General features: G+C 40.5%; 1 protein-coding gene and 1 pseudogene across 2 annotated transcripts in view; both read right to left on the bottom strand.

Moving 5' to 3' along the window:
- LOC308515343 (histidine-rich glycoprotein-like) overlaps nucleotides 1-4006 on the bottom strand; it is a 285767-nt pseudogene extending 281761 nt beyond the window's left edge. Inside the window, exons 1-3 of the transcript in view lie at nucleotides 3809-4006; nucleotides 2823-3008; nucleotides 667-781 (exon numbers count right to left, since the gene is read on the bottom strand). The product of the transcript in view is annotated as a histidine-rich glycoprotein-like (transcript). The remainder of the gene's footprint in view (nucleotides 1-666; nucleotides 782-2822; nucleotides 3009-3808) is intronic.
- A 116-nt stretch (nucleotides 4007-4122) lies between these two features.
- Nucleotides 4123-22300, bottom strand: part of LOC308515342 (kininogen-1-like) — a gene marked incomplete at its 3' end in the record, with an annotated part of 44460 nt that continues 26282 nt past the window's right edge. The window contains exons 10-11 of the mRNA XM_081085971.1: nucleotides 21455-21745; nucleotides 4123-4257 (exon numbers count right to left, since the gene is read on the bottom strand). Coding sequence (XP_080942097.1) covers nucleotides 4123-4257; nucleotides 21455-21745 — 426 coding nt within the window. The remainder of the gene's footprint in view (nucleotides 4258-21454; nucleotides 21746-22300) is intronic.

Genomic DNA, 22300 nt, shown 5'->3' with positions numbered 1-22300 from the left:
GTTAGATGCCAAAGATACCCAAAACCCTCATGGGAACCACAGATAAATTGTTTAAACAGATCATGGCCATATCTCACACATTTTCAAGAAGAAAAAAATGCTAAATTTATAGGTATGTAAGTGTCTTATTTTCTGGAACTAAAACCTTAGATCTGTGGTTTTTCATCTTTGTGTTCTTCTCCTGTGGCAGACAGCCTGGGATCTGATTACCCATGTGCAAAGCAGCACAAGGTCCCATTCCTCATCACAATTAAAGTTAATCCCTTTTAGCTACTCCTGCTCATGGGACCAGTCTTCAAGGGACACAATTACAAGTTAATAGGTTCCAAACCCATATACTGTAAGGGCCAGATAGGACCTTAGAGTTTATCTACTCCAACCTCTTCCTCTTAGTTTACAGCTGAGGAGACGGACATCTAACAACATTAGGCGATTTGCACAAGGTTATAGCTGCTCATGCTATAACAAGCCCCACTGACATATCTTGAACTGGGTTTCTAGGTATGGCTCTCAAGAGAATATTACTCAAGGGTGACGTAATCTTGATGAGTCAAAAGACAGAAACCGGCCCTCCACTTTTGCTGTGGCATACAGCTATCCTGAGAAAACAGAGTAGACAGAAGTCAAGAATAATAAAATGAGGAGAATGGTACCACGTTTACTTACGATATCAGGTGGATATCAAAATATTTGGCTCACAGTCATCCCAGTGTATCCTGGATTGGACTGGGCAGTTGGATTCTTTCACTTCTAAGACAAAATAGTAGACATCTGTGGATTCCTGAAAAATTCCAAGAAATCAGCTGTGTAACATGTGGGAGCTCAGTATGTTTTCATTAGAAACAATCTCTTGATTTCTTAAACAGAATTTCTATTCCTTTCCAAATAATTGCAGATGTCTACTTTTGTGTCATTTGAACTAATTATTTGAATAAGTAGCTTGAAAATATACTTCCAAATGTTATTGTTAATTGGTCATGATGTTGCTTCTATTCATGAGCTTTAAAAAACAATCACTAAATAGGACCATTTGTTCGAGTGGAGATGTTGAAGGTGTAAACCTAGAAATTATAAGTGACAACAACCACTTCAGGAGCTCCAATCTGTATGCACAATTGTGTCCTCTCACTCAGCTCTTTCCTGAACTTGGACTTCTTGCCTTAATTTCAACTTGCCCAAACCTAAATCAGCTCTTCTCTTACAAACCAGCTACCTCTCTCAATTTATCTTTCCTTTTGTCAATGACACCATTAATTATATCTTGCCTTAGTCTTTGCCTGAAAAAAATGTGACATCAACTTTGATTCCTTTCTTTGCTTTTGCTATCCAGTCACCAGGCCTTGAATGGTCTTTCTTTGAAATGTCTCATGTCTTTTCTTCCTTCTCATTGCCATAAATCCCACTGCCTTTGTCTGTCTTCATTTCCTCATTCCTGAACATGTCATATAGCTTTCTAGTTCAAGTCCATGCCACTTGCATCCATCTCTTCAGGTACACTGTGCTCCTTGCCCCCACTCAGAGGTAGCCCTGGGCTAATTCATCCTGTGTCCTATAATGTGGCAGCAATCTTGGACTGGCACTAGTAGTCACTAAGTTGCTGGTTGAATCTTGGGTCCCTGCACTCATTCTCTGCAACCTGTAGAGCCTCCACATCTAATAATTTAACAAGCATCAAGTTATCAGCTTGTCATCTGTGATGCTCTATTGTCTGGCCTCCCTGATTTTTGGTGGTTCCTCCAAAGGGTAGGTTATTTTGGGGAGTGGGGAAGAGAGGCCTCCCTACTTACTCTAAGAATCCCTCAAATCTATTTCAAATAAGTATATAATGTATGTCAGCGATTTTCAATATTTTCATCTCATGGCACATATAAACTAATTACTAATATTCTGGTGCAAACACACACAAATATATTTTCTTGCTGATGTGACAAAAAAAACAACAACAACAAAGGTGTAATTTTGATTAATTCACATTGGACGGCTTTGGTGGGTTGTATGTTGTCTGTTGTCCTTTTTTCACTTGACAATCTAAGTGACAAGAGGTCAGTGCCCCTGACTAAATAGTCAGGTATTGCATGTTTTAAAAATTCTTGTGGCACACTGGTTGAAAATTGCTGATCAAAGTGAAGAGAGTAGGCTTGCTTTGCATCAGGATAAGCCTACATTCTTTCTTCCACCCTGCTTGCTGTGCAAATCTCCCATAGAACTTCCGGAATTCCCCTGCTTGTGTCTAATTTCTCCCTAGCACTCTCCTTCCTGATTTCTTACCCACATAGAGGTGGTATTCCTGGAAGTTTCCTGGAATGCCTTTAACTCAGCCCAACTTCCTGTTCAAGTCCTGCTTCATTTGTATTTCCCAAATGAAGCATTCTCTCATTCCATGGTAATAGATCTTTTGTTAGATTGTCCAGCATCAATAATACTCACTTGGTCACTTAAATATATCCTACCTTACACAGGGTGTGTGTGTGTGTGTGTGTGTGTGTGTGTGTGTGTGTGTGTGTGAATGTGTGAGCTGATTCTTATTTCCTTAAGAGAAAGGCTTACAGTTCATTCTAATTTTTCTCTTAAAGCACTTATCATTTGATTGGACTCAATGTCAGTGCTTATAAGTATTCACTGATTGATTCATAGTTAAGGACATACTAATAACAGCTGTTAGTTTGAAAAAAAAAGAACAATCTAGAGCAGCAGCAGAAACCAAACAGAAAACCCTGACCAAGGCCATTCCATTATGTAAAGCAATAGACTTAGTGGCTAGAGTCAACCTTGCCCCAGGTGCACGGTTTCCCAACATAGCTCTGCCATTCGCAATTCCTTACCTCTCTGTCCAAGTGGGTATCAGTGACCCACAGCAACTGAAAAAGGAGGCCATTGGATCGTCCTTTATTGATCAGGTCTAGAGCATTCCCAGCCAGGGACACAGTAGCATTGCAGCCTATGTGACTCACAGCATAGGAATATCTAAGTGTGATCCAAAAGATGGAAAGCAGAGTTGCAGTGAATGTCTTTATGTTGCAAAAATGGGAAAATCATCCCTTGCTATGGTATACCACAGCAGAGAATTGTATAGAAACTTTTTAAACACACACTCACACATCCATTCACACACACAATATTGCCGAATCAGTCTTTATACATTTTTGTTGTGTAAACTGAATGATCCCTGCTGCAACCTTTTGCAGTGGGGTTCAGGATCTGAAGAAGAGACTGATGCACCAATGAAAATACTATATAAGATATATGAATTTAGAAAACATGGGGGGCCAGGTAGAGACCTCTCTCTTGGTGAGGCACACTGAAACCTGGCCTTATCCACTTATTCTTCAATTTTAGATACCCATCTCGCCCTCAGTAAAGCACAGCAAACAGTAGCAGACAGGCTGTGTCAAAGGTCAGTAAAGTTCAGTAAATATCAGTAAGGCCCAGTAAACATTCACTTTGAGGCTATTAGGTCAGGAAATTGTTTTGAGCCACCGCTATGTCAACACCACCCTATTAATGCCCCAAGACCCATTGGCCTTCCACATTCCTTGGTGCACTTTTATGACAGTATTGTGAAAGCAGTTGGCCTCAGCATCTCTCCCCTTTTGTTTTCCTAATAAATATTGAAAAGTGTATGTCTTCCGTAGTGCTTGAGTCCTTTTAAGACTCTTCATTCTGCATCTGCAGACTAGAAATAAACATATAAGTACAAAAATGAGACAGACAATAATGGTTATGCTAAGGGGCAAATGTAAGGAGATCCAATGAAAAGGATTGAGTTCTTTTATGTCCTTTTTAAATTGCTGCCAGGCATCTAAGGAACTAGGTTGTAGTCAGCTTCTTTCTGGGACATCAGTTGTTTATGGGTCCCCTTCTCAATCACTGTCCCCTGTGACATGACAGCAATGATATTGGAGTCCTGGATGGTGGACAAACAGTGGGCAATGACAGTACAGGTTCGACCTTCTCTGGCTTTGTCCTGGGCAACCTGCACCATCACACAACTGATGACTGCTAGCATGACAAGGCTTCTTTACCATCCCTCAGGTCATATTTGGACTTTCTCCTCTGTCTCTTTATCCTATTCCTTATCTTTAGCTTGTTGCTCTCAGCTACTGGTATCTGTGACTGGAGTAGTCAATTGTCTGCAGCCACAGGTACAGGATGAGGCTCCAGATGCAAGGTCCTCATTAGTCTGGTGAGTTCCTCTCTTGAATCCATGGTGAAGTTTAATATTCCTTGCAGGAATTTAAATGGGCTTGAAGGAGTTTTCTGAAAATACATAAGAATATCCTTGACCAAAGGTTAATAAAGGGACCCTTCCATAAACCAGACCATTTTCCTTTGGCTTATTCTGACACCAGTGTAATACCATAGGTGTCTTACCATCAGTGTTACAAGTAAAAAAAATTAAAGTACTTAAGGCTTGGTGTAGTCTACTTACAGAATATTTCACCACTATTCCCCCTTTTGTTTTTCAAGTTGGTATTTTAGCCACTGATGTTGGCCTTCTATAATTGCCTGTCCTTGGGAATTGTATGGAATTCCCGTAATGTGCTGAATTTTCTATTTTTTACAAAATTGCTGGAAATGACAGCTTGTGTATGCAGGTCCATTATCAGTTTTAATAATTTTTGTAATTCCCATCATGGCAAAAGCAGCTAGGCAATGATTAATAACCTGTTTTCCATTTCTTCTGTAAATGCAGTGGCCCTTAGGACCTTTGAAAAAGTGTCTACAGAGACATGCAATGCCCCAAAGTGTCCAAATGGACTATAGTGTGTTACATGCATTGCCAGATATGGTCACTTATCAATTCTCGAGGGTTAATTCCTGTATTAGGCCCTTAAGGAAGATGTAACATGCAAGTGGGACATTCCTTGATCATCTGTTTTGTCTGCTGTGGAGTGATTAAGAATTGTTTAGACAACATTTTGGCAGGCTGATGTAAAAGCTGATGAGATTCTGTGACCTGTTTTAATAAAGCAATCTTTGACTGGCATATGAATTTCCTTTTGTTAAAGGACCAGGCAGGATGGTATGAGCCCTGATATGTATAATATAAAAGGGTATTGTCTTTGCTGTACAATTTGCTGTACCTGTTTAAATAGTATAAATAGACTTTGGTCACTGAGCCATCTTAATTGAGCAATCTCAATTCTGTTTATCAGGCCAGTAGTATAGGCAGAATCAGAAATAATATTAAGAGGCTCTTGGAAATACTGCAATGCAGCATTGATAGCTTCTAATTCAATTGTTTGCACAGAAGTATGACTGGTCTGAATGACTCAGTCTGAATTCATTGCATGATAAGCAACTTTACCATTAGATAAACCATCAGTAGAAACAGTTAATGCTCCAGTAGTTTCCTACCTAATATTTTCTTTTAGTATAAATAATACAGGTGTAATATAAAAATTGTAGTAACTTGTTTTTTATTAGGTGACACCCAAGTTCCCCTGAATATTCACTTATTTAAATTTGCTAATTCAAATTAGTCTGGAATAACATTTCTAATTGCTTCCCCGTTAGAGGAAGATAGATGCATTGGAGTTCTTCTCCTCTAAGCTGTCTGCAGCACTTTCTGAGTTGAGGTATTAATTGAGCCGTGAGTTCTATATATGTAACCACAGTTTAGAGGAATGATGTCCTAGATGGACCCACTCAATAATAGTAGGAGAGTTTATATTTTGGAAGATGACTCCAGTGGGACTATTTTCAGTAGGATTAATCTGTCCTAATAAAGGCAATCCAGGCTGTACCCGGGCTACTTGGGCTGAGAAGCTTGCCTGCTCATTCTTATTAACTCCTTCCTAGCTTCAACAGTTAATGTTCAGGGAAATCAAAGATTTGAGTCACCCGAAAGTATATTGAATACATTTGTAATTTTTCCTATGGATATTTTTAGATAAGTTCTTAATTAATGTTCTCTAATAATTTTTCAAAGTCATTTAGGGTTTGTATTTCTATTTTTTTAAGGCCTCATATATTGGTTTTTAATTATAGTTCCTAGATACTTGGAGGACATTTCCCTCTGTATTTCCTCCCAGAGCAATATCTAAGTCACAGTTAGAGATTTTCTTTTCTAATTGGATAAGCATTGCTAAAGTCTGCTTTTCCTGTGGGCTTAATATAAATCACTCTATTAAAGACTTTTAATTTCTTTGAAACAGAACAACCAACTTCGTTGCCTTTTAGCAAAACAGGTTGGAGAGAGACATTCTGGCCAATACTGCAATGCATACATTTCAAGTAAAAGTACCTTTCTCTTTTTACTTATGGTGCCTCATTAATGGTGAGCTTTCATGCTTGCATAATAATTTTTAGTTTACTCTGTAAATAGTAGCAGAAGAGATTTAAAAATTTCTCCTTTTTATTAAGGTTAACTTTACTTTCAAACAGCATCCTTTTTGGCTAGTGCTCATTTGCATACAGATGCAAATTTTACTTTGGACTTTACTAGAAACAATTGTTCATAAAATATTGGCTTCTCATATAAATGAGTTTATATGAGACTTTGATTATATTGTGAAAAGCTAACTTATTAAAGTATGCACCTTTATTTAAAAAGCAAAGTAAGCAAACCTATATATTTGATCTATGAAGTATAGATGCCACCCCACCGCCAGACAATTTGAAGAGCAGCCTGGGTGTTGTTCTGAGGCATTATGTATGCTCCTGTCTTAAAATTCCACTGCTGAACATTCTGGTTTTGCTTAAGAAGTATTCAGCAACCTTATCTTGTTCTCCCTTTATGTATTAACCATTTACTCTGTCCTTGGCAGGGGAGACAAGGGTTGTGATCTAGCCCTGTCTAAACTTCCTTGAGATTTGATGACCCTTTAACAACTTTTGCAAATAGTTAACTTTATAACTTAGTTTTTTATTTAAATATTTCTTTTTTCCGTCTCATTACATACACAACCTTCACAAATTTCACACTTTCAAATTAGCCTTCAAACCTTCTTTCTATGTCCTTCAGAAATGCATAACCATGACTTAGACGTTCCCTTAAGTATTTCTACTCTATTTTTTTTCTGTCATACCATCAGCTACTTGTATAGAACTTTTTCTTCTTTTTCTTTTAAAATGTATGTCCTGCCTTCTACTATTAAAGCCACACAATATTTAAACCTTAATTTTCTAATTATAATTAAAAATAAACAGCCAGCATTTCTTAGAATGTCATTTATGAACATTCTAACCTTTAAGAAATATATTTTTAGATTTTCTGTAGTAAAACGTAAAACCAGGTGAACTTATGACATGTTGGAATATTTAGATATTTATTTTTTAATTCAGCAATGTTTTAAAGTCTTTACATTATCAAGAACTTTGGAAAATTATGTATAGGCATATGAGCCTGGAGAAAAGGCAGGGGAAGGAGGAAACAGGCCTCTAGCCTTTTGAGTTTAAATTGCTACATTCCTACTTAGAGATAACATCTAAAGTTACTGCTGCAACTTCTCTGCATTTACAGGGAGAAGGGCAACTGTCCCTTTCCTCTAGCAGAGCATATAGTCAGTCTCCTCTTGAGTGACTGGACTTACCTTATTAATATATTTATAATTATTACTGAAAAGCTTTATTCCAAATCCTTCATTTTAGGTACATCTATTTATTTATGTTTTAACAACTTTGAGATTTTAAAGCAAATTATTATTATCCATGGCATTTTCTATAACAGAGATAACTTACTGGCTTTCAGTGGCTTTAATGTTAAAGTATTATTTTATTTTATTTTATTTTATTTTATTTTATTTTATTTTATTATTTTACTAGAGGTCTGGTGCACGAAATTCGTGCATGGGGGGTGGGAAGGGAGAGTATGTGCCTCAGCCCAGCCTGCACCCTCTCCAATCTGGGACCCCTTGAGGGATGTGCAACTGCCCATTTAGGGATGTCCTACTGCCAGATGTGGGATTGGCCTAAATGGGCAGTCAGATATCCCTCTCACAATTCAGGACTGCTGGCTCCCAACCGCTCACCTGCTTGCCTGCCTGATTGCCCCTAACTGCTTTTGCCTGCCAACCTGATCAGCCCCTAACCACTCCCCTGCCAGCCTGATTGACACCTAACTGCTCCCCTGCTGGCCTGGTTGCCCCCAACTGCCCTCTCCTGCTGGCCTGGTCCCCCCCAACTGCCCTCCCCTGCCAGCCTGTTCCCTCTCAACTGCCCTCCCCTGCTTGCCTGGTTGTCCCCAACTGCCCTCACCTTGCTAGCCTGGTCACCCACAAATGCCCACCCCTGCTGGCCTGGTTCTCCCCAACTGCCCTCCCCTGCTGGCCTGGTCCACACCAAATGCCTTCCCCCTGCTGACCTAGTCACCCACAGATGCCCACCCCTGCTGGCCTGGTTCCCCCGTAACTGCCCTCCCCCTGCTGGCCTGGTTTTCCCCAACTACCCTCCCCTGCTGACCTGGTTCCCCCCAACTGCCCTCCCCTGCTGGCCTGGTCCTCCCCCAACTGCCCTCCCCTGCTGTCGTGGTCTCCCCCAACTGCCCTCCCCTGCTGGCCTGGTCCCCACAACTGCCCTCCCCTGCTGGCCTTGTTGTCCCAACTGCTCTCCCCTGATGTCCTGGTCGCCCCCAACTGCCTTCCCCTGCAGGCCTCCTCTTCCCCAACAGCCCTCCCCTGCTGACCATCTTGTGGCGGCCATCTTGTGTGTTGGAGTGATGGTCAATTTGCATATTACTCTTTTACTAAATAGGATTTTATTATTTATTTTATTATTTATTTCATTTCATTTCATTTCATTTCATTAAAAGAGGAGTGCCCCCAGGACTTGTGAGGCAACCTTGGAATGCATTTCATTATTATTCAAGAATTACCCATTATTATGGAAACACTAATCTTATTGCCCAAACACAGCCTGTATATTTTCTTTGTGTCATTTTTGCCATCTTTTAAAGATAAACAGTCTGGGGCCTATTCTATAGCATCTTTGAAGAGATGTGGCTTAGGCCAAGAAGCCACCCAAAATCAGGCAGCCTGCACCTTCTCATAAGCTAGTCATTTTCTCTTCATGGGTACGGAAATCGCATATGCATGCCTAAATTGTGAGAAATGTCTCATCTATCCAAATTTCAAATGATGGACTGGGAAATAAAAACATGGTGAAAATGAGAGTTTTAAGAACATTCCTGAGAGCGGTCGTCCATTTTACAGGATCAATAAGAGACCTAGTTATTAATGGGCTGGGGCCTTTTTTAGTTACCTTTACTTTGTCTAGGGAATTTTTCTAGAATCTGTGCTATTGGCCACGTGTACCGCTGACATTGTTTCTCCCCATTCTCACATTCTGTTTGGTCTGGGGAAATTTAGTAATGGCGTGGCCATCTGTTGTTTCTTTTGTATTAAATTAAATTATAGGCATGCTTGATAGGCTAATAATAAACACATTAAACCAAACAACAAAGACAGATAAAACAACAATCAACAGACAAGTGTGCACAACACACAGACAAGACTTAATAAATCAGAGTTCTTTTCATGGATCTTTCAGATGTTTTACATTGCCTGGGACTTACAGCCAGAATGTGGCCCAGATTTCAGCCTGTTGTTCACAGATCTTATCCTATTTTGCTCTACATAGCACTGACTGGCCTCTAAAGTCATTTCAGCTAAAATCTGCCAGTCCCATGGCGAGACATGGTAATTTTCAGACAAAGCATTAAAGAGGCCTTTTGTACAAGGACTGTTAGCCCCTTTTTTTCTAGTGGATGAGAATTCCCACACTAGAGTCAGAGGTTCTGGAGCCTTAGGTTTTACAGACTTTTGATCCCCAATATGAAGTAGGCATAATGCAGTTCAAACAAGAGCCCACAGAGTTAAAGATGACAAGGGCATTCATTTTCTTGAGCCTGATTTAAGAGAGTATCTTGTGACACCTTAATTCCTTTATCCTTAAGCATGCAAGCTAAAAATTTAGTGTCCTTTCTGCCTTTTACTCAAATTCTTCACCATTTTAACCTGGCTGAATCAAAATGTTCCTCTTCCACTTACATTTGTGACTCTGAAGCTGGCAAGGGCTTTGTGCGGGGTGAACTTTCCACCTTTCCAGTGAATTTCCAAATTTTCCTTTATCACTTAGTTTTTGGCTCAGGCTAATCTTCTCCAGATTCCTGTTTGTGGAACCGGAATGCTGCAACCTTTTGTGGCAGGGGTTCAGTATCTGATGAAGGGGCCAGTGCATAAATGAAAACACTATACAAGAAATATGGAGAAACCAAGATGGCAGCATAGGTAAACACTGGAGATTGCTGCTTGGCACAACCACTTCAAAAATACAATTAAATACGGAACGGACATCACCCAGAACAACAGGAAGGCTGGCTGAGTGGAAATTTACAACTGGAAGGAAAGAGAAAAGCATACTGAGACTCAGAGGAAGCACAGTGCGGAAGTAAAACACTAAGGGGCGGAGGTGCGTGTGGAGCGGGCTGGTGGTTGAGGGCATGGTTGTCGTTTTCAATCCGGAGGGAGTCTCAGGCTCTGAGCTCCAGTTCTGGGTGAGTCTCTAGGGACCCAGACTCATATGGGAGAAGCAGAAGCGGGACTGTCTGGCATCGCTCAGAACCCTTGGGCAGCTTTCTCTCTGTGGGAATTGCAGCGATTACTGGGACACTGAGAAGCAGAGCCTCTGAGGGCAAGACTGAGAGCAGCCATAATTGCTAGCCTGTTGATCCCGTGGGACCCGCCCCGCCCAAGCCCTGCAGAGAGACTTTTGCTGGATAGCCTCAGGCAGAGGCTAGATTAGCACCTCCCTAGAGATCCAGGAGCCAGGAAGCCCAGAGGTCAGAGTGGGACCATCCAGTTTGCAGCTCCGTGGAAACATAAAGGACACACTCAGGGGGCAGACTCAGTGAGCACCAAAGCCCCATTGAAGCAAGTCTTGCCCCAGATGGGTGTCTCCAGCACAGAAGTTCTCCCACTGCAGACACAGCTGATTCTCACAGCCAATTGGCCTGGAGGCCAATTCCTCCCAGTGATACCTACAAAAATCAAGGCTTAACTACAACAAGACTGTGCACAAAGCCCACAAGGGGGTGCACCAAGAGTGTCCTCCTCAGGTAATTGGGGAGGCTGAACCACTGGGCCCTAGAGGACACTTAGCACAGAAAACCACTATATCAACACAGGGAAGGATAAAAAATGCGGAGACAAAGAAAAAGGACACAAATGACAGAAATGGAGGAAAGCAAACTACTGGATATAGAGTTCAAAACCACACTTTTAAGGTCTTTCAATAATTTTCTAGAAACTGCAGGTAAACTTAATGAGATCTACAAGAAATCTAATGAGACCCAGGATGTTGTGATAAAGAACCAACTAGAAATTAAGCATACACTGACTGAAATAAAGAATATTATACAGACTCCCAACAGCACACTAGAGGATTGCAAGAATCAAGTCAATGATTTGAAATACGAAGAAGCAAAAAACACCCAACTGGAAAAGCAAAATGAAAAAAGAATCCAAAAATTCGAAGATAGCATAAGGAGCCTCTGGGACAGCTTCAAGCGCACCAACATCTGAATTATAGGGGTGCCAGAAGAAGAGAGAGAGCAAGATATTGAAAAAATATTTGAAGAAATAATGACAGAAAACTTCCCCTACCTGGTGAAAGAAATAGAGTTACAAGTCCAGGAAGCGTAGAGAATCCCAAACAAAAGGAATCCAAAGAGGACCACACCAAGACACATCATAATTAAAATGCCAAGAGCAAAAGACAAAGAGAGAATCTTAAAAGCAGCCAGAGAAAGAAAATCAGTTACCTACAAGGGAGTACCCATACGACTGTCAGCTGATCTCTCAACAGATACTTTGTAGGCCAGAAGGGAGTGGCAAGAAATGTTCAAAGTGATGAATGCCAAGAATCTACAACCAAGATTACTTTATCCAGCAAAGCTATCATTCAGAATTGAAGGCCAGATAAAGAGCTTCGCAGATAAGGAAAAGCTAAAGGAGTTCATCACCACCAAACCAGTATTATATGAAATGCTGAAAGGTATCCTTTAAGAAGAGGAAGAAGAAGAAAAACGTAAAGATACAAATTTTGAACAACAAATATACATCTATCAACAAGTGAATCTGAAAATCAAATGAATAATCTGATGAACAGAATGAACTGGTGATTATAATAGAATCAGGGGCATAGAAAGGGAGTGGACTGACTATTCTTGGAGGGGAACTGGTGAGGGGGATGCGGGAAGAGACTGGACAAAAATTGTGCACCTATGGATGAGAACAGTGGGTGGGGAGTGAGGGAGGAGGGTGGGGTGGGAACTGGGTGGAGGGGAGTTATGGGGGGAAAAAGAGGAACAAATGTAATAATATGAACAATAAAGATTTAATAATAAAAAAAGAAATATGAATTTAGAAGGTATGGGGGACCTGCTGCAGACCTCTCTTTTGGAAAGGCACACTGAAACCTGGTCTTATCCACTTTTTATTCAATTTTAGATACACATCTTGCCCTCAATAAAGCACAGCAAACAGGTAACAAACAGACTGTCTCTAAGGTCAATAAAGATCAGCAAAGAACAGTAAGGTCAAGTAAACATTTACTTTAAGGCTAATAAGTCAGGAAAACGCTTTGAGCCACCGCTATCTCAGCACAGTCCTGCTAATGCCCAAGGCCCATTGGCCTTCCGTGTTCCTTGGTGCACTCTTATGACAGTATTGGAAAAGTGGTGGCTTCCTGCAGTTCACCTTGACCCCCGAGTTAAAATCTCTGTCAACATGCTGTAAATGATTAATGGGTACTGGGGACAGAAAGTTGAGACATGCCTCTGATGAGTGGGTGAAACTGTGAACTGCACAAAACTGGATATTTCTAGTAGGTACCAGGTCCAAAGTGTTTTTGACCATAAGCACTGCCTCATTCATTGTTGTGGGGGGTAGGGTAAGCAGTAAAGTAACTTTCCTCCATCTGCTGGCCTGTCTCAGCCAGGTATTGCCACCATGGGTTTCCTTGTTGAATTATAGCACTAGAAGTCTTTAGCAGAAAACAGCTATATTATTTCAGGGAGGACCTGAGTTCAGGTAGAATAAAATGATTAAGAGGCTATTGCTTTGGAGTTAGATCTGAATTTCAACTCTGCATTGTTACCCTTTTCCTGTGTGATGCTGGGTAAGCTATGAAACGACTTCTGAGTCCTTGTTTCCTCCTGTATAAAATGGGGATTAATGCCTCCTGGCAGGAAGGTATGATAATTAAATATGAAAACATATAAACTAAATAATACAATTCTTGGCACAGATTCAGGTGCTGAATAAATGATGCTATTGATTATAATTTTTTGTTTTTATTATTATTACTTTTATTATTACTGTGCCTGAGAAGAAGTTGAGGGCATCAGCTATCATTCCAGTTCTCCATGGCTCTTAAAACATGCCAAAAGTATTGGTTCCTGTGGAAGAGAACTATAGTGAGGGTAGAAGTCAAGCCATTTGATGCCCGCCCATACCAGAGAAGGGGTGAGAGGGAATACACCATTGGGAGAGGAGCTCAGCATTGGGGCACAGAGCTGGGATTAAGCTGACCCCTCAGCCCTATTCCTCCAAATAAATCAATATACCTATATGAATCCTTTATACCAGGAGAACCCAGGAGCATCACACCAGAGGGAATCAGCCCAGATTCCCTTCCCACTGAGACAGCATCTCCCTCCCTGCTCTCTCCTCTGCAGTGAGTGTCTATAGGTGTCCACAGCAATGGTGCTCAGCCTTGGCTACAATCGCCTGAGGAGTTTTGAAAAGTCCTTATGTCCAGGCCTCCCCTGAGAAAAATTCAACGAGGATTTTTGGGTATTAAGCCCAGGCATTGGTAGTTTTGAAACTCCGAGATGACTCAAATGTGCAGTCAAGGTTGAGAACTACAGGGGCTCCAGACAAAACCTGGAAGGAGTTCAAAGAAAGAGGGAAAGGGCTGGGTTTACCATACAAAAAGCAGACCACACTTCCCCAGAGTCACAGATTGGCTTAGGGAGTCCTAAAAGTGGAAGAGACACATTTTGACTTTTGTTTGATATTGAACCTTTAATATTAACAACACTAGCTTTTAAATACCCAAACAGTACCACACCAGTGCAACTTAGAATTGCTGAAATAGTATGAATTCTGGCCAAGGTATTATTAAGGGGCTCTCACAAAAGTGGTTTTGGGGAATGCTATTGATTGAAACAAAAACTATTTTATGCTTCAATGAGTTGAGTTCCTTAATTAAGTCTTCAATTATTGCTGTATTGGTCATGTCCAATATGGAGAGCCCTGGGCAAACCAAATGCTGTGAAAGGAATGGGATCGGACGGGGAAAAGCCACCAAGGATGAGAATAAGCTTTTCCTGCAGTACTGTTTTGCTAAGACTTAGGGGTACTCATGAGAGCCATGCCTTATCTTCCCCTTGCTTTATTGAATCTTAAATACAGACACAATGCTAGTGATGCCATCCAGTTACGGGGGTAGCTTCAGATGAGACAGACATTTCAGGGATCTGGTGAGAGTGTTAGGGTGGCAATAGACCAGGTGGAAACAGAATGATGGTGAGTAGGAGAGACAGTCTTTCCTGGAGAACTGTCTGATCTAGTGTTGTGGCAGAATGCATGGGAAAATGATCAGTCAGCACTCTGAGGGAGGAAAGTTTTACTTTTATTTCGCAGATCTGCTAGTCCAGGGGAATTCCAGAACCAAAGTCTGAATTGAACTCATGGGGAGGCTCTGACCTATATATCTCCTCCTGTGGTGGGACCCTGAGGGTCCCTGTAGCTCTGCCCAAGTCAGCTTTGGCGGGGCCCTGGGGTCATGCACCACAGCTCTGCCCAAGTCAGTCAGAGTGGGGAAGTAAGACTACAGTTTTAACCAGATGTTGAACTACGTTGCAAGCACCACCGCCTCGGCTCCCCCCAAATATTCCTTTTCACTAGGACGTGACGTTATTATTGTTGAAGCTTCTTACTGGCTTTGGAAAAGCTTCCTGGCAGTCCTGAGCCAGACAATGGCCAATGATGTGGAATGGAAAGGGGACTAGTGACTTTTCATAAGATGGTTATCAGGGCAGCTGAGGGTAGATAAATCTTTACCTCCATGAATTCTTTCTGGCATGCTGGTTTATTCTGGGTGTCCTGGCTATAGGATCAGGAAAGTCAGGAACAGAATTTTTATTTGTTTTGTTGTTGTTGTTGTTGTTGTTAATCCACATTCAAGGATATTTTTCCATTGATTTTTAGAGACAGTGAAAGAAAATTTCAAAAAATTTCTTTTGAAAGATAATTTCAAAAATAAATAAAACGGTAGCTTTAACCAACTTTATCAAGTCCAGAGTGGGTCAAAAGTAGGTTTACAATTGTGAGTATATGAAATAGAGTTTATTTGTATATTACTATTTATTAATTATTGTTTTAATTTCCATACAAACAAGTGTAAATCTACTTTTTGACCCACCCTGTATGTCATAATTGCATGTTTCTATTTAATTTATCTCACTTTGAGTTTTCTGAAGGAAAAAGTGTTTGTGCATAAAGATAAATACATAAAAACATGCAAGATGTTGTGTAGGAACTATGCATTTTATTTTTTCTCTGTATTGGAAAGCAATTTTTTATGAGTTTCTGCATGATTCTGCACATCTTAAGAGCAGAGGCAATGACTAACTTTGTTCTGGACTCTCTTTCAAAGCTGTTTGTACAAAGAACAGCCCCGGGAGATAAGAGACTGTGACTCAGTTCAGAGCAAAGGGAAGTTTTACTTATTGTCCTTTATAAGAATGTCTCCTTCTAGCACAAGGGTCATGCTGTCTTAGTGCTCATCCTATATAATAAAGGGATAATATGCTAATTAGACCGGATGTCCTTCTGGATATCCTTCCTGATGAAGCCAGGGCCTGAGGGAAGCCAGCCCAAGTCCTGGGCGCCTGTGAGCGGCCTGAAGAAAGCCAGCACGGGTCCCAGATGCAGGAGGAAAGCTGCTGCTGGCAGGCGGGAAAAGTAAGGCCTATTCTTGCATGAATTTTCATGCATTGGGCCTCCAGCCTATACTATTAAACAGGTAATATGCTAATTAGACTGGGTCAACTGGACATCTCTGGTCATCCATACATCTACTAGTCATCCAGTCCTCCTTGCAGACAAAGCCACAGTGGTGGGGGACGAGGCAGATGTGGTTAGGGGCGATCCGGCCGTCAGGTGAGCAGTTAAGGGTGATCAGGCTGGCAGGGGAGGGCAATTAGGGGCAATCAGGCTGGCAGTCGGAGGTGGTTAGGGGCTATCAGTCAGGCAGGCAGAGTGGTTAGGGGCAATCAGGCGGCAGGCAGGAGCAGTTAGGAGCCAGTAGTACTGGATTGCTAAAGAGATGTCTGGCAGTCAGACATGCCCGAGGGGTCCCAGATTAGAGAAGGTGCAGGCCGGGCTGAAGGACCCACCTCCCGTGAACGGATTTTGAAATCTGGACAGGCACATCCAGCTCCAGAGGAACTATGAGGGGAGTTAGTGAAGAAACCCACAGAAGGTTGTTGCCCTAGAGTGCCTCCTATGGCTGTAGGTCAACATGGCCAGCGGTGAGGGAGAGAGCTACTCTCCAAAGAAGGAAGGATGAGGCCAGGCCTGAGTTCTTGCCTCTGAGTCCTCACTCACTGCATCTCACTCTGTGACTTTCTGAGAGTCATGGCTATGCTTCATTCCATCTTCTTGTTCAAACACAAATGTCTCCTTTGAACAAATCTAACCCAGAACCATACAGAAAAGGGGCTTCTTGGACACAATTCCTGTTTAGCTAAGTTGACCAAAGCTCCCAGTTGGTAAATATTACTTAGGTTAAAAAAAAACACAAAACTGGTACCTTTATTTTTTTCCAAGAGCTACTATTTTATCCGTTTTTAATAATAGTGGTATTTCCACACACTCAGACATGCCATATAGAGAAGATAGGAGACAGAAAAGCTGCCATAATAAAGATCTTTTGCTAGTTTCAGGCTTCTAATTCATCAGTCAAATAGAAGTTAAGATTATTTTCAGAAAATAATTTCTCTCCTTTCTGTTCTTTTTGATGGAAGGAGTCCTGTAATTGTAGTTTTCTCACTTGTTTTTCACAAGCTTAGTCCATGAGTATCTAATGGTACTTCCCTGTTAATATGGCAGGTGCCACAGATATTGCAGTAAATGAAATAATTTGAGGTGGGTTCTAGTAGTGTTTTACATGCATTTGCATAATGATTTCATATGCTTATTCAGTTGTTGAAATATCTTAAATTATATGCATTTGGGGTCAGTCTGGTTGTTAGAGTTACTAGGAAGCACAGATCAGCTCCCAGTTTCCTTGTCTGTGTTAATGGCATTACTATTCCCTTAGGCACCTAGACTGGAAAACTTTTGTCATCTTTGACTTATTCCTGTCCTTCACTTGTCAGACTCAGTAAATAATTTGTTGATAAGTCTTTGAAAGGCCATTCATACCCATATTATACTCTTCATTTTTATTGCAACAAACCTAGTGAATATAATGCTTAGTTAACTGTCTGTCTGTCCATCCATCCATCCATCCATCCATCTGTCCATCCATCCATCCATCCCTCCATTCATCCCTCCATCCATCTATCCATCTATGCCTTGTGAATCTTATAACCTTTCTATTTTTTTAAAAAAAATAGAAAGACAATAAAGAGGAACATTATAAACCTGGATTAAAAGGAAACAGTAGGCTTAAATCAATTGTTCTCACCTTGGGATGCATTAGAATCAAGGGAGAACTTTTGAAAAATACTGATACTCAGAACAACTCACAGAGATTTGGATTACTATGGCCTAGAGCTCCCCCGGTAATTCTAATGTGCAGCCAGGTTGGGAACTGTGGAATTGAAAATGAGGGAGTGGCTATTAGTAGCCACTTGATATAAGCTGATTACAACCTTTGAAACATGTATGGCTGCAAAGACAAAAGGGGATATATGCTCTGTTAAATACATCTCACTGTCTGACAAAATATTTTCCCCCAGAATTAAATTCTAAAAGTAACACAGTTATGTTCCAGTAATGCAGCAATAGCTACCCTTTACTGAATGGTTGCCATGTGCTAAGCATAATGGCAGTTAAAGGAATTACCTCTTTTTAAGTCTCACCAGACACCTATGATGTGAGCATATTATTAACCTAATATTTCAGATGAGGACACAGGGTTGTTGATAGGACTTAAATTTCCCGCTTTTGGATTCACGCTGCCCAATAGCCAATGCCAGTGCTTGACTGAGTCATAGTTTACCCTGAGCAGTACTCAGAACAGCATCAGACACAATAAGATACTTAATAAGGGTTTTTGTATTGAAATAATGATCATCTCAGATTCAGAAATGTGTTTTTTGTAATGCCGACATTGATAATAATACCTCATGGTAACTTGGTGTAATGAAGTCCAAAAGGTCTGACTATGAATGCCAGCTCTATCATGTTGTAATTGTGTGACCCTGAGCAGGGCACTGGGAGCTAGTTTCCTCATTGTAAACGAAAGGTGGTCCTGGGGACCTCAGAGTTGTTGTTAGGACAGAGTCACACACCAAACAAAAACTGTCTACCATGGTAAATGGCTCCAATAGGCACTCAGTAAATACCTATTTCAGAAAATTAAAAATCTCTTATCACTTTTGATTCTATTAGATTTCTACTTTTTACCATTATTTGAACCAGAAAGGTAATTTTAAATTTTCTTTAAACTTCTTTGAGGTTTGATATATTTTGCTAGTGAAAATGGGTAAGTATCCTATTAACATAGAATATTTTTTGTTTTCTTTTTTGGTGATTATCTAGATCTTTTTTAAAAAAAATAACAAAACAAGATAAATCACTCTTAACTTTGAACTGGAAATAAGGAGAGAGTGAAAAAAAAAAAGGAGAGAGAGGAAGAAGGGAAGGTAGAGAGATTCCTTAGATTACTGGTGGAAACATCACCCACAAATCCTTGATTTAGAGCCATGATGAGGTCCTGGTGGTAGGGAAGGCCCACTTAAGGGATCCCCGCCTGTTCCAGAGTTGCACTATGAGTCTCCATGGTAGAGTGTGCTCTCTGATCAACTGGACTTTGCTGCAGGATGGGTGTGGCTGAAAGCAGACTACTGTGAATGAACCAGGAGTGTGAACATTAAGATCAAACTTTATTTCACCCAGAAACAGAATGATAAAATGGCATTCTTCTCTATTGACACTATCCCATCTTCTTGTCCTTGCATTCACGGCTGCTGACAGGTTGCTGGGGCTATTGTCCCAGGCATGGAGATTCTGCCCACTGGTCAAGAGGCCTCACTCTCAGATGTTGACTGTGCCCCTGCCTCCCGAGGTCGGGCCTTGTACACGCAGGGTCTTAGTTGCTCCTGTCAGTATAGTAAAATTCTGTTAATATGGTGTTATCATTCAACAAGAGAAGAGTGAAGCAACCAGTTGACAAGATGAGACTTTTTCCTGACATCATTTGTTCTTTATTGAAAAGTACAGATAATATTTGAAATGGAATAAAAACTCAGATGCTCAAGTGCATCCGATAACTTGAAGTAGCGGTGGCACATGCCTCAATAAGCCACTGTAGCTGTTTAAAGCCCTATCTTGTTTCACTAGCCAGAACACAGCAAGGATTATGAAACGCATACTTCCCTCATATTAGAAACAATTAAAGACCATCATACTGTCCCTTTTTTGTAAAAATCGCGCTCTTCAATGCCCTAGCAAAAGATGATTTGATAATAAGTTGTGGCTAGAGAGGCATTTCCTCATAAAATTTCTGAATAAATTTTCTGTCACATCTTATGATATTCCCTTCTCAATTATTAAAAAAGATTTCCTTCTATGTCACTACTCCTGCTTTCCATTGTTATCATTAAACTCAGAGCTGCTAAAAACTAAGGATTGCTCATTCTAGCCTCAGCAACAAATACACAAACAGAAAACTCCTATTTCAAAGCCTTGTTGCAAAGAGTAGTTAATGAGTTAATAGAAATTATTGACTTCTGAGAAACACTCTGACAGAAAGAGAATTATCAGAATAGCTTTGTGAAGTGGGAGTAACTATTTGATATAACTAGCCCGTTTTGGAAACAGAAAGTCAATTAGTTTACTTCCCCCTGTCCTCCCTTTGACCAGTCTTTCTTTCTTTTTTTCCTTCTTTGACCTCTGGTAGCTTTTATTATTATTTTTGCCCTATTAAGAAGTTCAGCATTCGGTCTCTTGACTTTCCTTCATTTCACATATGTTCAGGGACCAGATGCTACCGTTTATTCAGAATGGCAAGAATCTATGTATGAAAGTCTATGACATCCATTCTAAGGTACATATTTGTTATTAGAAAAGCAAGTTGCAGTAGGCCACAGGCACATTTGTTTGTCCATTTTCTGTGCTAGTTAAGAAAACTCGTGAGGAAGATTCAGAAAGGATTAGAATCCTGCACACAGTTTTGTGTTGTCCATAGAAATTGACGGTGTCCCCATTGGGAGTCTCACCACCTCTCTCTAGGCTGTTTGAAGCTTCATGGTTTTTGGTGCATTATATCAGGGTGTGTGGACAAAGGTGAAAGGGGATGGTGAAGTGTTAAAGAAACACCCATGGCTGCATACATTAATAAAAAGCATCAGAGAGATCAAAATCATGAAATTCTTTTGTTTCCACAGTTGGATTCATTCCATTAACTGGCTTCCAGGGGCGTCCAGGACACTTGGGGGAAGTTGTTTCTGGGAAGTCAGATATCAGGTTAAATGAAAGACTACTGGGATCTATCAGGATTTCAGGGATCCAAGAATCATCATTCTCTGTGGGAGTTGGTGGTGTATTAGTGATCATAGCTGCAGTGAGATCTAAGTCCCGAAATTCAGGAAAGACAGGTTCTTCACCTGACGGGGCTAGGGAGGGGAGGGGTATTGGCCCTTTTGTCTTCTCTTGTATCTGTGTAGATATAGTACTATATTCAGAAGAACTTGTTCTCCTACCATTGTGCTTTCCATTCTGGTTTCCTTTATTTTTATGTTTTTCATGGCCATGACCATGCTCATATTTATGTCTATGTGCTAGGCCATATTACCTTTTTTTTTTTTTGAGCTTTAGTTGTTTTTATTTTTTAAAAAAATGGAGTAGGATATTGAATCAAATGATATCATGCATGTAAACAACAGAGCTCTTAATTATTATACAACAAGAAAACAAATAATCTTATATAATATAAGCATTGTATGCTAATTAGACCAGATGACCTTCTGGATGGCCTTTCAGACGAAGCTGGGGCTGTGAAGGGAGCCCGGGTTCTGGTGCCAGAGGGAAGCTGGTGCGTGCATCAGGCCCCTAGTGTTGAATATATAAACTATGCCTAACACAATGTCTGACACATATTGGGTTCTCAATAGATGTTGGGAGGAAGAAAAAAATGTGAAGGAGAAAAAGTAGAAGAAGGCAGATGTAATGTTAAATGACTTGGGCATTTACATGAGACAGAACAGATCTGTTACCTTAACTAATCGAAGTATTGTTTTCTCATGTGCAATATCATATCCGTTTTTGTGCCCATGGCCTTGATCATGCTCATTTTCATGGCCATGGCCAAAGCCATGTTTTATTTGCTTTTCATGGCCCCAGCCATGATCAGGAATGATTCCTTGTTCTTTTTCTGAATCCTGCTCTTGACCTTGAATTGGTACCATGGAAGTGTGGGGTGGACTTACAGTTGTTCTTTCTTTTGTTTCCGCCACTTGTACTGATCGGAAAGGTGAAAGACCTGGAGGTCTTTTCAGCAATGTGGTCTAACCAGGAAATATTAAAATGAATGGATTACTGTGGAAACCACACTCTCAATGAAGAAAGAAGGGACTGAGACCTGGCAATGCTAACTTGGTTTACAATGGAGCAAGTCTTTAGCCAGGTTTTAAATACTATGTTAATATTGCAGAAATGATGAGAATGAATATCTTTTCCTCTTTGATTGATTTTATAATTTGTGGATATTTCTTAATAATACTCCTCTAAACTTGAGAGGTTTTTCTTCATCTGGAAAAATTGGGAGTTTGAACTACATAATACCATGGCACATTATTTATTAATTGATACTAATTCTATTAGCATAATTACAGTTTTTATACCAAAGGACCCTAAATGGCTTTATGGACTGAATATATATGCAGCATGTGCCCACAATTACTTTGTTGGGATGAAACACATTAGGACATATTCACAAGCTTGAAATGCAGCCTTTGTATAATGTCTGTGTTAGAGTACATATATACCTATACAGGGCAAAAATCTAAATCAGAAAAAAAGAAAGACAAGAGGCAACTCACATTGAAGATCTGGATGATCTC

Source organism: Myotis nattereri (genome assembly GCF_964212035.1).
Source record: "Myotis nattereri genome assembly, chromosome: 3".
NCBI lineage: Eukaryota > Metazoa > Chordata > Mammalia > Chiroptera > Vespertilionidae > Myotis > Myotis nattereri.
Note: the sequence above shows the minus strand (reverse complement) of the source record. Positions and strands in the feature narration are given on the sequence as shown.